At 50.5% G+C, this 15,812-nt stretch overlaps 1 protein-coding gene across 1 annotated transcript in view; it reads left to right on the top strand.

The window, feature by feature from the left end:
- Positions 1-2,325: 2,325 nt before the first annotated feature.
- Positions 2,326-15,812, top strand: part of FMN2 (formin 2) — a 126,799-nt gene continuing 113,312 nt past the window's right edge. The window contains exon 1 of the mRNA XM_059677745.1: positions 2,326-3,927. Within this exon, the coding sequence (XP_059533728.1) occupies positions 2,451-3,927 (1,477 nt within the window). The 5' untranslated portion in view covers positions 2,326-2,450. The remainder of the gene's footprint in view (positions 3,928-15,812) is intronic.

The raw sequence follows: 15,812 nt of genomic DNA, 5'->3' as shown, positions 1-15,812 counted from the left end.
GTGACCTGTACGCTGGTGACAAACTGTCATCTATTGTCTCGCCTTCAAAGGACGTGAAGAAAATCAGCAAGCTTCCCTCTCTCCTCCCCTCTCGGCCTTCCCCCCTCCTTGCCTGCCTCTCTCCTTCTCTTCTTTTGTCTCTGGAACTTGTAGAATGTATCACAGAAGAAAACAGGAAGGAAGCACATAGCTCCCCGTCAAAGATGTCCTGTTAAAGACAGAGCAAATGTCGAGATTCATAGGGTCCCTACTCAGAGCAGCAGGCGATGCTACCAGCCTCACACAGATTGTGCTGAGTGAGGAGCCGGGATCGGAGAAGAGAAGAGAGGGCAGCCTTGAAAAGAGGGGACACAAAGGCCTGTCAGGCGCACCCCCCCAATCTCCCCCCCCCCCAGCCGGGATTGCTCGGAGATGGGGCCTCCCCTGCAAGGCCGTGAAGTGGATTTCTCCAAAAGCTCTCCCCAGAAGGGCCACCTGAGGCCTGGTGGCCACCCACCCTTACGTTCTGTATTTTAAAGAAAAACAGTTATGTAAAGGCTAGTCATTCATTATTGCTACTTATGCTTTAACCTCAAAGACTTGCAGGGCCAACTTTTTCTTTTGATAAAAATGGTTAAAGCGGGGGGGGGGGGGTGAGGTTTAAAAGGTTGGTGCACAATCTGAAAAGAAACATTGGTTTGCTGCACTGAAACGGCTCTTGTGGGCTTACTTAAAAAAAAATACTCGCATGTTGGATGGTTATTCTGTTCTTTCAGAGTGGTTATCAGTGACATGCTAACGTCCCTCCTTGGACCATGATTGCATAACGTGACTTTAATCTTGCGTTAACTTAGTGTTTAGAGCAGCGCTGGTGAACCTCTGACACGCATGTCAGAGGTGACACGCGAACTCATTGTTTTGGGGGTTGATTTTTCTTTGTTAAATGGCATTTAAATACATAAAATAAATATCAAAAATATAAGCCTTTGTTTTACTCTGGTTGCAAAGATCAAAGAATTTCTATATGTGACACGGCACCAGAGTGAAGTTAGGGTTTTTCAAAATGCTGACACACCGAGCTCAAAAGGTTCGCCATCACTGGTTTCGAGTTTTTAAAAATACCAGCGATGGATGTTTAAAAATGCTTTTTACTATACAGGTAACTGAATTTCCTAAGCAATTAAAATACAGGCAAGATTGGCAAGGAGGGAAAATTGGACATGGATATCGAAGCCAGGACGCTCACAAACTCAGTCACAGGGACCCGCTGCAAACCTTAACCACGAACGCAGGGCCAGAGCTTGTGTTGAGGGGCTGCCTGGGAAAGTGGTGATTTACGGCACCCTTTTCTCAGGCCCCAACAATAGCGGCGTGTTTAATATGGATGAGCCCGACCTCCTGGGACCTATGGTATCTGCAACCCTTTAAGACACAAATCCCGTTTTATTTATATGGTAAACACACAGAATTTTGCAGCTTAGCATATCCAGCAACCCTAATCGCTCAGTATTTTCTGCTTTCCCCCACCTCGCCATTATGTGCCCCCCCCCCAAAAAAAAGAAAGTTAAAATGAACTTTTGAAATGACGGCTACTGTTCTCCCCTGGAGATGCAAGGTCTGCAGGAGACATGCCCCGTGGCCCTTCCTACCATCGCTCAGGTACTAACAGTATTAAAGAAGCTCAATCATTACATAACCGAACAGTCCAGGAACTAAGAGGTCGCCGGTTCGATTCCTGGTCAGGGCACAGGCCCAGGTTGCAAGCTCCATCCCCAGGGTGGGGTGTGCAGAAGGCAGGTGATGACCCTGTCCCATCGGTCTCTCTCTCTCTCTCTCTCTCTCTCTCTCTCTCTCTCTCTCTCTCTCTCTCCCTTCCTCTCTCTCTAGAAACCAACTAAACAGGTCTTACAAGAAGAGAACTATCCATTCATTCAACAAATATTGGTGGGGACGTGTCCAAGCGGATGTGGCTCAGCGCCTCGACCCTGCAGTTCGGCTCCAGCTTCTCGCGGCGGAAACTTTCCCTTTTTGCCCGACTTTCCCGGAGGCGGCAGGTCCCGGAGCCTCTCCGCTCTGCGCGCATCCCGCCGCCGCCGAGCTCCGGGCGGGGACCGGGCCCGCGATCGCGCCGCGGAGATGCCGGCCGCGGGGATGGAGGAGCCGCTTTTGCGCGCCCGGCGGGGGGCGGGGGGCGGGGTGGGGTGGGGGGAGCCGGGCCGGGCGCACCCCGCGCGGCCATTGGCTGGCGCCGCGCTGCACCGAGCACGTTCGCGCTCGCGGGGCCCGGGCTGCAGGCGCCGCGCATTGTGCCGAGCGGCGGCCGAGGCGCGCGGGGCCGGCGGCGGCCTCTCCTCCCAGCGGCTCGCCCGGCTGCCTGCCCGGCCCCGGAGACTCGCCCCCGCCGGGCCGGGGGGCCCAGGGCGGCCGCGATGGCCTGAGCGCCCGGGGCGGCGCCGCGGCGGGGGTGCGCGATGGGGAACCAGGATGCGAAGCTCAAGCGCAGCGCCGGGGATGCCGCGCACGAAGGCGGCGGCGGCGGCGCGGAGGAGGCTGCGGGGCCCAGGGACGCGGAGGCCGCCAAGAAGGGCAGCGGCGGCAAGAAGGCCGCGGGCAGGCACGGCAGGGGCGGCGGCGGCGAGCCCGGCAAGAGGAAGAGCAAGTCGGACTCCCGGGGCTCCGTGTTCTCCAACCTCAGGATCCGGAAGACCCTGTCCAAGGGGAAGGGCGCGGGCGGCTCCCGCGAGGATGTGCTGGACGCCCAGGCCCCGCCGGGCGCGGAGCTGGACAGCGCTCCCTCCCTCGCCACCAAGACGCCCGATCTCAGCCTCTCGGCGGACGACACGGGCCTGTCGGACACCGAGGGCGCCGACCCCTTCGAGGCGACCCGTGCCAGGGGCCCCGAGCGGGCGGGGGCCGGGGCCAGGGCCCGGGAGGCGGCGGGGGAGGCGGACGCGGCGGCCGGCGCGCACGATGGACAAAGGACCAGCTCGGGCTCGGACACGGACATCTACAGCTTCCACTCGGCCGCGGAGCAGGAGGACCTGCTGTCCGACATCCAGCAGGCCATCCGCCTGCAGCAGCTCCAGGGCGCGCAGGGCTCGGCCGGCCCCCCGGCCGCCTCCCCGGAGCCCGGGGCCTTCCTGGGGCTGGACCGGTTCCTGCTGGGCCCGGGCGGCGGGGCTGGCGGGGTCCCGGGCGGCCCCGATGCGGAGCCGGCGCCGTGTGCGCTCTCGGACCTGCCCGCGCGCGCGCCCCCCGCGCCCCCCGCGCCCCCCGCGCCCCCCAGCGGCCGCCGGGACTCGGAGGCGCCCGGCCTGCGGGTGGGAGCTCCGGCCTCGGACTCGCCCGCGCCCACCGCCTTCCCGTTTCCCGAGGCCGCAGCCCCCGCGCCCGGGGCCGGGGACACGGACGAGGAAGGCGAGGAGGATGCGTTCGAGGACGCCTCCCGCGGCTCCCCGGGCGAGGCGTGGGGCCCGGCGGCGGGAGAGGCCCCGCGGGGGCCGGGGGCAGGGCTGGGGGAGGGGGCGCCCGGGCCCGGCGCCCCCGCGGCCGTCCCCCCGCCCGGCAGCCCGGCGCCCGGGCCGCGCTCCTGCAAGCCCTACCCGCCCGTCACCCCCTCCTACGTGCGGACCACCACGCGGCAGCTCAGCTCGCCCAGCCACTCGCCGTCCGAGTCGCCCAGCCAGAGCCCCCGGGCCCCGAGGCGGCGGGAGGCCTCCCCGAGCCGCGGGCCCCGAGCCGCCGGCGCCCCCGCCGCCGCCCCGGCCGGGACGCATCGCACCGACAGCGGCCTCTCCGGCGGCCTGAGCCACTCCGCCGACGGGACGGAGGAGCCGGACGCCCGCGCGCCCCCATCCCGGGCGGGGGGCCCGGCGCACCTGCTGGAGCGCGCGGCGGCGGCGTCCGGGGCGCAGGCGGCCACCGACGGCTTCCAGAACGTGTTCACGGGTGAGCTCGCCGCGCCGCCGGGCGCTCGGGTCTCAATGCGCCTGCCAGTCACGGCCCCCGGACGCCCACCCCATCTGGCTCCGCAGAGCCGGGACCTGGTAGCGAGTCCCCTTTGCGTCCAGCTTAGTGGGGTCCCTCTTGCCTTACAACGTTTGGAGGGAACAGCTCAGTCCTGTCGGTCCTAAGGCAGCTCGAGAAAGGGCTGCTCTGTCCATTCTCTCCAAAAATACCTGCTGTTTTCCGTGTCCCGGGTCAGCCAGGCAGATAAACGCTTTTTTTTTTCTTTTTCTTCATCGTTAGTTGAGCCATCATTCTCTTTCCTTTCTCACCCCCATCCACAGCATTAACAGGAGCAAAATTGCTCCTGGTCCTGTGAGAAGTGTCAGCGCGGAGAAACGAACCATTTACTTTGGTGGGAGCTAGCCAGCGGTGGTCGCTGGGCTCACGTAGCTATGTGTACAGTATCTGTATGTAATAGTAGCTTCTTTTTTTAAAAAAAACTATGTTCTTTTCTTATATATATATTTTTTATTGATTTCAGAGAGGAAGGGAGAGAGAGAGATATAGAAACATCAATGATGAAAGAGAATCATTGATTGGCTGCCTCCCGCATGCCGGGAATCGAACCTGGGACCCTTCAGTCCGCAGGCCGAAGCTCTGCCACTGAGCCAAACTGGCTAGGGCAGTACCTTCTACCTTGGGGCAAGCTGGGTAAGCTACTTAAGTGAAGCCAGGCGGTCACTCCTGTTTTCTAATGCGATCAAAAGAACACACGGTGCTAGAAAATGAACAAATAATGAAGTAGAATATTAGGGGTCATTTTCATTTCCTGAATACTATGCTTTCATGTGCATCAAAACAGGTGTAGATTAGAGGTATTGAAGGTGGGAAGGTCAAAACCACACAGGTGTCCAACTGTGTGGGTCCCTCTCCTCTGGTTGTTGTAGACTCCGGCAGGTTCCAGAGAGCCCAGCTAAAGGACTAGTTTACCTGGTAAATGCCAAGTGGTCTAAGGAGTTTATCCTTACAGGCGTAGAGCTGCGAAGGCCTTACCTAAGAGTCCACTGGTAGAATGTCCATTTATTTCACGCTTACTAACTCCTACTTCTACTTATTAAGTGACATGTTGAGTGTAAGGATTTAAGGAGTAGGGGGAAAAAAAGAAAAGTTATGCTCGTCCTGGTTGGTTTGGGATAAATACTGGAATGGTTAAAATTTTCAAATGCAATTGGGAAAGCTTAGCGTCGTGTTATGTTCCTTAATAAATAGGTTATAAAAGATGACTTAGATGGCATTTCTCAGTGGGCATGGCTACTTATTTGTAGGCTACATGCTGTTAATGTTATGGTTATTACTGCTGTTCATCAACCGCATTTTTATTTCTATGTATGGGCTGTCTTTTATTTTTACAACTGGAGGCCCAGTGCATGAAATTTGTGCACGGGTAGGGTCCCTCGTGACTGCCTGCTGCCAGCTGGGGCCTCCCTTCCCTGGCGGGGGCCTACCTTCATGCCGCGCCGCCCCCTGGTGGTCAGCGCACGTCATAGCAAGCGATCGAACTCCCAGTTGGTCAAACTCCTGAGGGGACACTTTGCATATTAGGCTTTTATATATATAGATTATGGATTTCTATACTTAAGAGCAGCCTCTCTCTCTCTCTCTCTCTCTCTCTCTCTCTCTCTCTCTCTTTCTTTCTCTCTCTCTCTCTCTCTCTCTCTCTCTCTTCTTCTTCTTCTCTTGCTTTTCCTCCCTTCCCTTTATTGTATAGGTTAAATTAAAATGAATGTTTATAGTCTAATCCCCATTAATTCAATTATAAATGAAAACCCCCCCATGCCTCCCAAGTCTCTTTTGAAGGAAGACTATTGGCAAGCCCTTGAGTTGATTTTTGTGAATTTAATGTTGACGAGAAATCATGTATTTCCTCTTTAGGTACCATTCATTTTATATATATTTTTCAAAAAGTGAAGATGTCACCGAGATTGACTATCACTCATTAATATTTAAAAATATATATATATATATTGCTCTTGCTAGTAGCAGTAGATTTTGGAAATATGTTCATTTCATTCATTTAAAAAAATATATCTGAATGTGTACACACACACACACACACACACACACACACACACACACACACGGCAGCCACAGTTGCTAGGCAGTACTGCTAGATGGTAGGAGATACAAAGATCAGCATACATGTCACGGTTCTACCTTTCCCAGCTCGCTGACCGAGCACTTAGGGATGGATATACAGTGCCACACCCTAGGGGCACCCAGGATGCTGTGACTTATCTCCGTGGCAGGGGCTAAGGGAAGGGACTTCATAGAAGGGTTGGTGAGAGTCCTGGAGATCATAGGACACTAAATAGGTTGAAGTTTTGTTTTCCTTAAGGACAAAAAAAAAGTATACTCTTAGAACTTGCATTTTAATTTTTTAAGTATTTGCCAATTGGCCGTTTGGAACTTTTTTTTTTTAAAGGAATCCAGTTCAGGAAGTACCTGGGGTTCGTTGACTCTCTAGACAGAATTTTTACTGTGAGAGTGCAGAGTTGACCTCCCTCCCTCCCTCCCTCCCTCCCTCCCTTCCTTCCTTCCTTCCTCTGACACTCTATCCACTGAGCCCAACCAGCTAGGGTGAGTTAGTTTTTTAATTTAATTCTTTGTTGTTTAAAGTATTACATAGAGTCTCCTTTTCCCACCATTGACTTCTCCCCAGTCGCTCCCACCTCCTAGCACCTGCCCTCACCCCTCTACTGTCTGTGTCCATTGGGTATGTTCATATGCATGCATACAAGTCCTTTGGTTGATCTCTTACCCCCCTCCTCTCCCCCCCCCCCCACCTTCCCTCTTAGGATGGAAGATCTGTTCGGTGCTTCTATGACTCTGGCTCTATTTTCGTTCATCAACGTATGTTGTTCATTATATTCCACAAATGAGTGAGATCATGTGATATTTATCTTTGTCCGACTGGCTTATTGCTTAGCATAATGCTCTCCAGGTCCCTCCATGCTGTTGCAGATGGTAAGAGTTCCTTCCTTTTTACAGCAGCGTAGTATTCCATTGTGTAGATGTACCACAGTTCTTTAATCCACTCATCTGCTGATGGGCACTTAGGCTGTTTCCAAATCTTAGCTATGGTGAATTGTGCTGCTGTGAACATAGGGGTGCACATATCCTTTCTGATTGGTGTTTCCGGTTTCTTGGGATATATTCCTAGAAGTGGGATCACTGGGTCAAATGGGAGTTCCGTTTTTAATTTTTTGAGGAAACTTCATACTGTTCTCCACAGTGGCTGCACCAGTCTGCATTCCCACCAGCAGTGCACGAGGGTTCCCTTTTCTCCACATCCTCTCCAGCACTTGTTGTTTGTTGATTTGTTGATGATAGCCATTCTGACAGGTGTGAGATGGTACCTCATTGTCTTTTTGATTTGCATTTCTCGGATGGTCAGTGACTTTGCGCATGTTTTCATATGTCTCTTGGCCTTCTGTATGTCCTCTTTCGAAAAGTGTCTATTTAGGTCCTTTGCCTATTTTTTGATTGGATAGTTATTTTATTTTTTATATATTTTTATTGATTTCAGAGAGGAAGGGAAAGGAAGAGAGAGATAGAAACATCAATGATGAGAGAGAATCATTGATCGGCTGCCTCCTGCACAGCCCCTACTGGGAACGGAGCCCGCAACCTGGGCATGTGCCCTTGACCTGAATCAAACCCGGGACCCTTGAGTCCTCTATCTACTGAGCCAAACTGGCCAGGGCTGGATAGTTATTTTTTTTAAATTATATTTTTATTGATTTCAGAGAGGAAGGGAAAGATAGAAACATCAATCATGAGAGAGAATCATGGATTGGCTGCCTCCTGCACGCACCCTCCTAAGGATCAAGTCCACAACCCGGGCATGTGCCCTGACTGGGAATCAAACTGTGACCTCCTGGTTCATAGGTTGACACTCAACCACTGAGCCATGCTGGTCGTGGGCCAGAGTTCGTTATTTTAATGTGGACATCAACTACGTTGTATGTGATGACTGGAGGAGATACTTGGTCAGTGACCAGTACCTACTTGTATAGCAGCTTCCATATATTTATCTCATGTATTGTCTTTCCAAAAAAAGAAGAAAAAAAAAACCACAAGAAAAGAATCGGTAGGTTTTTCCTAATGCTGTAACTGGTGGGGACATGGGGGAAAGAGAAGATAGAACTTTCTCAAGGTCACAGTGTGATTCACTCGCAAGCTGAGCCAGAAATAGAAGTGGCTGTACTGATTCATGTCTGAGTGCCCCTGCGCATTGCTTAGGCCGACATTGTAAGACAGCATCCAGAAGAAAACATTTAAAAAATAGGATGGAACCGAAGGCCGTCGCGTTGGAGATTTTTCTCGTTTCTGTTTTTAATGAGGTGCGTTTTTGCAATTGCTGGCCTTGCTCGGGCTGGATAAACGTGATGGCTGCTCAGAGTGAAGCACAGCCTCTCCAGGTTCTCACGGGAAGGGCTCTTGTTGTGTGGAGTGAATCCGGGTTGACCCAGGCCCCTCATGTCCGTTTCCTTGTCACCTGGGCACCCCACCTGGCTCTTCGCCAAACCCTCAGGATTTTAGGGGAGTCTTGGAAATTCCCGGAGGCCCGGGGAGCACCAGCAGTGTCCCCAGGGAAATTGTTGGTTGGCCTTGATTTTGTCCGCCTTTCAACCAATTAACTGCCGGCTGCCTTTGAAGCAGGTGATCATTCTATCTATACGTTTCCATAAACATGTTTTATTTTTAACCCGGAGAATGGGAGTTGCTAGCACTGCAGGAAGGAACAGATGTTTTTTTTTTTTTTTTTTTTTGCTTTTCACCGACTTTCAAATGTAGAGAGAAAATGAGAAAATTCCAGGGTAAGAGATCTCCGCGGTGCATTTGTGTTTGTTCTGAAGATGTGAAGACGTTTAGCAAGGATGGAGACCAGCACCCCTAAAGAACGGAGGATGTCTTCGGCCTTTGCATTGAACTATTTCAGTGTTCAGGAGAAAAAATTGCTTTTGAACTCTGAGAGGTTCCTTTGCACATTAAGTCTAACAGGAAGCTGGTAATAGAATTTTGCGGTTAATTAAAGTTTAGACTTGGAAGATGTTAAATTTGTAATGCAAAAATCACTTTTTAAGAAATATATATTTTTATTGACTTCAGAGAGGAAAGAAGAGGGAGAGAGAGAGAGAGAAACATCCATGATGAGAGAGAATCATGGATCGGCTGCTTCCTGCACGCCCCACACTGGGGATCGAGCCCGCCACCCGGGCCTGTGCCCTGACCGGGAATTGAACCCTGACCTCCTGGCTCATAGGTCGATGCTCAACCACTGAGCCACACCGGCCAGGCTCAAAGGTTTCAATTTCAGACGATCCTTTGTGGTTGCTGTAGGTCTCTGAGTTTTCAAGGCCACCACGCAGGCTCTCCCTGGGCTGGTCAGGTTAGCCTGTGGCGCCTTTGGGCCCACAAGCTGTTTATTCTCATTATTTTCCAATGAGCAAAGGGAGGCTCAGGCGAGGGAAGCGACTGGCCTCCGGGCTTGAAGCTAGTCAATGGCCCGCAGAGGAAATGTACTTCGAAAACCACATCTGCTGCTAATGTGTAGAAAATAAAGCCGGGGCATAAGGCTTGGGCTTCAGAATTGGGACTGTGTGATCCTCAGTTTGGCTCTTCCAGAGGTGATCTGATTTTTATGTCAGCAGGGCTCTCTCGGAGAGCTTGTTAATTATTCAGCGCTGAATTTTTTAAGGCCACAAGCCATCTTATTTCCAGCAGTGGCTTCTGACAGACTGCAGATGTCCACGTAAGGTCCAATAAATGAATGAAGGTCAGCAATCATCCTGATATATATAAGGCATCCGTCTTACTATCCTATTCCAATATAATAAAAGGCTAATATGCAAATCAAGCAAATGGCGGAAGGACCTAGGACACCCACTCAATGCAAGAGCCGCCCCCTGGTGGTCAGTGCGCTCCCACAGGGGGAGCACTGCTCAGCCAGAAGCTGGGCTCACAGCTGGTGAGCGTAGCGGCGGTGGCGGGAGCCTCTCCCACCTCCACAGCAGCGCTAAGGATGTCCGTGGGGAGTGGGCCTAAGCTGGCAGTTGGACATCCCCTGAGGGCTCCCGGACTGGGAGAGTGCACAGGCAGGGCTGAGGGAGCCCCCCCTCCCAGTGCATGAATTTTGTGCACCGGGCCTCTAGTAAGGAATATAAAAGGAATGCTGTCCTTTGCCCTAGATCTTGCTTCCTGGCTTCCCTATATCTGAATAGAATTTAACAACATAAGCTGGGGCTGTCCTGAAATCATTTCGGTTTGGTCTGAAACATCCCTTCTCATGGTTTTTTTAAGACTGTGGTTTGGATTGATGTCAGGCACCTCAGTAGCTTCACTGATGGGCTTTAGTTACTGCTTTTTGAGCCAAGGACTGGCCTAGTTTGAAGTGCGTGTAGGCATTTGGATCTAAGCCACGTGTATCTGAAATTGAACAGGGGCTGTTGGAGTTGTCTTTCCTTCTGATTTTATTAAAAAGGTGCTGAGCACATACAGATGGGTGAGGGTAGCACTAGTTAGAATATAATGATCACCCTGGCTGATTTGGCTCCGTGGATAGAGCATCGGCCTGTGGACTGACGGTCCTGGGTTCGATTGCAGTCAAGGGCACATGCCTGGGTTGTGGGCTCGATCCCCAGTAAGGGGCGTGGAGGAGGCAGGCGATCAATGATTCTCTCTCATCATGGATGTTTCTCTCTCCCTCTCCATTCCTCTCTGAAATCAATAAAAATATACTTTTTAAAAAAGAATATAACTATCTTTCTAAATTCGCATCCTAGGTTTGCTATTTAGTTAGGTGACTCTCACGTAATTTCTTCTCAATGTATGAAGGTGTAGGAATCATTTCAAATCAATAGTGTTAATGATTCATAATAGTGTCAAGATTGAATGAAATTGTGTATATAAAGCCTTTACCACTTGGCCTGGCTCATAGATACTAATTGCTTTCCTGTCCTGGTTTATTGCTTTAAGATGGTTATCAACAAATTATCAAAACAAAATAAAACAACTCTAAAATGATATACACATACGTGCCCACTTACAATCAGATGGCCGTTGGAAGTTGACATTTTTAGTCACTAGTTTTTTGCAAATCATTTTATACATCGTGTTTTCTGTGCTTGTAAGGGTGCTTGCCACTTTATCAGAAACGTTGGTTTCCTTTCCTGTTGGAACAAGAGTAGCATCTGCTGGGGTGTGGCTGTGTGGGTAGGGGTACGCCGATGGGCGGGGCAGGCGGCTGACACCCTCAGTGTTGATGTATAGTATCTGCACAGTATCTGGCACCAATGCCTGACTCTGCAGCCTTAACCTCCCACCGTTTCCTTCGTAAACTTCCTGCTTTAGACAAGTCGCTCTGCTTACTGTTCTATGAACGTGCATTTTAGTTTTCTGACTCTGTGTGTCTGTCTGCCTGGTGGTTCTTACCCTCTTAGAACAGCCAGTTCATCTCTGTTGATTTAAATTCCCGCTTTTTTGAGCCGTTAAATACCCGCTTCTCCATTTGTATGTTTTGCAGCTAGCCCTGACAGTCATCTCCATGGCTCTGCGCTCACTGTCTGTCTATGTTGTATTTTATGTCCCTCTTGGATTTAGGGGTTCTTTTGGTCTCTTTCTTACCTCCTTTAGCTTTTCCTTCCTGCTTGCCTGGTTCTATTCATTCACCATCCACTCTTCTTTTCTTTTTAAAATATACATGTGTTTTTATCCTCACCCCAGGATATGTTTTTTTTTAATATAAATATATACACACACGTATATATGCATACACATATATATGTATATATACGTGTGTGTGTGTGTATACTAGAGGCCCGTTGCATGGGATTCACACACTGGTGGGGGGGCGTGGCCTGCAGGAATCTGCCACTGTGGGAGCACTACTCATCCCAGTCAGCCACGTGGCTGTGGACCCGCCCTCTGAGCCGCTGCTCCCACTGTGGGAGTGCACTGACCACTAAGGGGTAGCTCCTGCATTGAGCGTCTGCCCCCTGGTGGTCAGTATGCCTCATAGTGACTGGTCACCTGGTTGTCCTGGTTGTTCCGCTGCTGGGCTTTTATTATATAGGATATATTGATTTTAGAGAGAGGAAGGGACAGGGAGAGAGAGAGAGATAGAAACATTAATGGTGAGGGAGAATCATAGCTCGGCTGCCTCCTGCACGCTCCCTACTGGGGATCGGGCCCACAACCCGGACACGTGCCCTGACCGGGAATCAAACCCCAAACCTTTTGGCGCACAGGATGCTGCTGCAACCTACTGAGCCACCTGGCCAGGGCATCATCCATTCTTCTATCAGCCAAATCCCCAAATATCTCTTCTGTGCCTGCTGTGTGCCAGTCACTCTGATAGGCACTGGACCTACTGTGCTCTCACTGGTAGGCAGCCAGTACTCCACATCTCGTGTACAAGCGCATCCCACCCTCATTGTCCTCATGCTATGCTATGCTATTCCTTATTAAAGTCAGGGAGCCTGTTTTCTTCATGATTATGTCCTCTGGTGGATCTAGGACATTCTCTGGCAAATGATAGACTCCTAAGGGCTTTGTTACATCTTGTCTTTGCTGCTCCCCGCCCCCCCCCAATTCCACTAAGGACGTTTAATTAAGATAGCGAGTTCTAAATAGACGGCATTTTAAGAGTGTTCCTTCTTGAGCCTTGGTCATTGTCACTGGATTGTTAGCTGCCACAGCGCGCGGACCACGTGGTCTGTTTCTTTTATATCTTAATACGGAATGTTGGTCAGAAGCTGTTCCCAGACTTACTGGCCACTCAGAAGGGGAGGCCCCTGGAATGACAATGAGGGGAGCAGAGTATGCATCCGGGTTTGGCAGATCCCAGACCCTCTCCAGTCCTCAGTTAGCCTCTGACATTGTGATGGTAAATCCTTGCCCGGCTTCACAAAGCTGAGAGTAGATGTGGAAATGGCTGTCCTTTTTTTTTTTTTTTTTTTTTTATAATGTATTTTTATTGATTGCAGAGAGGAAGGGAGAGGCAGAGAGTTAGAAACATCCATGATGAGAGAGAATCATGGATCGGCTGCCTCCTGCATGCCCCACACTGGGGATCGAGGCCGCAACCCGGGCCTGTGCCCTTGACCGGGAATCAAACCGTGACTTCCTGGTTCATAGATCAACGCTCAACCACTGAGCCACGCCGGCCAGGTATGGCTTTCCTTTTGTAGTTCTGTCCAAAGAAAAGGTTTTCTAGTTTTCTGAGTATCGCTGCTCACCCGCCCAACAGAACCCCAGTGCAGGGACTGATGACTGTACCTCTTCCTTGTGCAGAGGGTCAGCGCGTTTGTTGTGATGGTAAACAGTCCCCTTACCGTGTTCTCCTGGCTGTTGTTTCCGTGTGTATCCGGCCCTGTGGTTTTTGCTGAGCAAAGCAAAGGAGTATTTGTAGAGAGTGTCTGAAGGCAAAGCCGACTCTACACGATAAAGGTAATGCTCTTCCTTAACGAGGGTATGTAAGTGTATGTGGGGGAGGGGATTGGCGCAGAAATAACAGAAGAATATTCATGATTAGTAAGTTCCCTGACTCTCCTTGGATGAATCTTATTATTTACATGAATTTAATACACTTAGTAAAAACAATGAAGGCTTTTCCTTAAAAATACACTCACACACACACACTAGAGGTTAGGAATTATAGGATGCAGAGCCTCAAATACTGTATTACCTTCTATAATAAAAAAGCATAATATGCTAATTAGACTGGATGTCCTCCCAGACGTCCTTCCGATGACCTTCCGGACAAAGCTAGGGCTGCCCCAGCCCCTGGTTGCCTGCTGATGGCCAGAGGAAAGCCTGGGTTACAGGTGCCAGAGAGAAGCCGGTGCCAGCAGCTGGGGGAAGGAAGGCCTACTCTTGCATGAATTTCACGCACCAGGCCTCTCGTATTGATATAATTGAAATCCATTGAATATAGAAAATAACTTGGTGGCTAAAGATATTTTAATCAGTGTTGGCCTTGCTTATTTTACTTTTTTAAAAAATGTTTTTAAAATCATACTTTTTTCTAATGGTTTTAGATGGTGGATACGTTTTTCTGATTTTATTGTTTACTTATGATTTCCTCCCTTCAAGTTGAACCAAACTTTTATGATGTCATTTACAAGTACCGAGCCTTTGAGCTATACCTTGACAAAAATGATAAAAATAGGTGACATCTATGGGGCACTGTGTTAAACCCATGTCAACCCATAATTGTTGGTGCCAATTCACTGCCAACAGGAATCTTCAATTCGGGGTTCAGTGAAGGAGTCTTGACTCAGTGCAAACAGCTCCACTGTGATGCATCAAGGCTCTGAGGTGGCATTGGGTACAGTGGCACTGGGGCCAGGCAAACCAGTTTTCAGTGTTTGGAGGAAAGGGAACACGCACTCCCTGAGCCAGAGGGCACCTGACTTATATAGACAGAACGCTCCGCCCCTGGCCCATGATTGGTCCATTCTCATGCAAATGAGGACTCCAAATCCTCACAGTTTGATTGGTCCAAAAGGCATTGTCCTGATTGGTCAGAATAAAGCCACTCTAATTGATTGGTGATGCTGCTGCTAGGGATCTAGCTGGGCGGCTCTGATTGGATGGGGAAAGCCTCGGTCCTATTGGTTGAAATACAGTTCCAGGAGCTCCTTTATAAGGGCTGGCTCAGATGGCAGGGACGCAGTCAAGGCAGGGAGTTCAGTGCTGGCTTCTCTCTGGAGTGGCTTGTGTGGGAGGCCCCTGTTTAGAAATGCCTGCTGGGCTCTGCTTTTTAATATCGAGCCCAGTTAGCCACCCGGAGCCCTTCTCATTAGGTATCTTTTTCCCTCAGGGTTCACATGATAGGATTATTTCACTTAATTCTCATCACACTCCTAAAAGGTAATGAGTATTCCACTTATAGAAGAGAACACTGAGGCCCGGGAGAGGGTGACTAACTTGTCTATGGCCATAGCTATGCGGATATAAGAATTTCCAAATCTGGAGAGACTTTTATAAAAGTTTATTTGAGCCAAACATGAGATGCCTGGAAGCAAGATCTCAACAGACTGAGAAAACACTTCTTATAATAGCATTCCAGAGCTGCTGCTTCTTCTTCTTCCTTTTTTTTTTTTTTTTTTGTATTTAGATTTGAGGGAATGTAAAGATTATATGAAGGTAGGAAAAAGCAAGACAGGGATTGTATTACAGGATCGCTTCGGCCCCCTTAAGCTGATATCTTTTTTAGGTAAATCTCTCCATTTCTGTAGGTACTTGCATGTCAAAGGGCCATAGGAATTGCACTCTGGCTGTTGTGGGGTTGGTCAGACATGGAGGTGTTATGAGTGGGGTGCCCTCTGTGTCCCCACCTGGTACTGGTAGAAGCGGAGTTCTTGAGGTGCCGTGGGGAAAGGAATTTCCTGAGCCTCCTATGGAAGGATGAGGTATCGTGGAAAGCTTTTATTTTGGTGGAATTAAACCTTTGGGTTTCCAAGGTCCTGTGACCTCCATCTTGCCATGGAAAAAGTCCAGCCTTGTCGTCAGCGGGGCTAGAATCCAAGCCACGTGGCTACGGAGGTGCACAGGTGAGTGTGGGTCGTGCAGCAAGCGAGAAGCAGGAGGGCAGGGGCCAACAAGCAAGAGAGGAAGAGTCCCTTGGCTCAGGGTTATAACCAGGAGCTCAGCCAATGAGCCCTTCAGGATTTCATGTGCTCGCAATGGCTCCACCCCGCTCGGCAATTATTTCTGCGCCCAGGTTAGGCTGACAGACAAGTACCTTCTCCACGTCACCCCAACTTCACCCTGCATGCACCCATCTCCCTTCCCACAGTGATTTGCAGGGAATGGACTCG

The sequence above is a fragment of the Myotis daubentonii genome, chromosome 20 (assembly GCF_963259705.1).
Source record: "Myotis daubentonii chromosome 20, mMyoDau2.1, whole genome shotgun sequence".
Taxonomy (NCBI): Eukaryota; Metazoa; Chordata; class Mammalia; order Chiroptera; family Vespertilionidae; genus Myotis; species Myotis daubentonii.
Note: the sequence above shows the minus strand (reverse complement) of the source record. Positions and strands in the feature narration are given on the sequence as shown.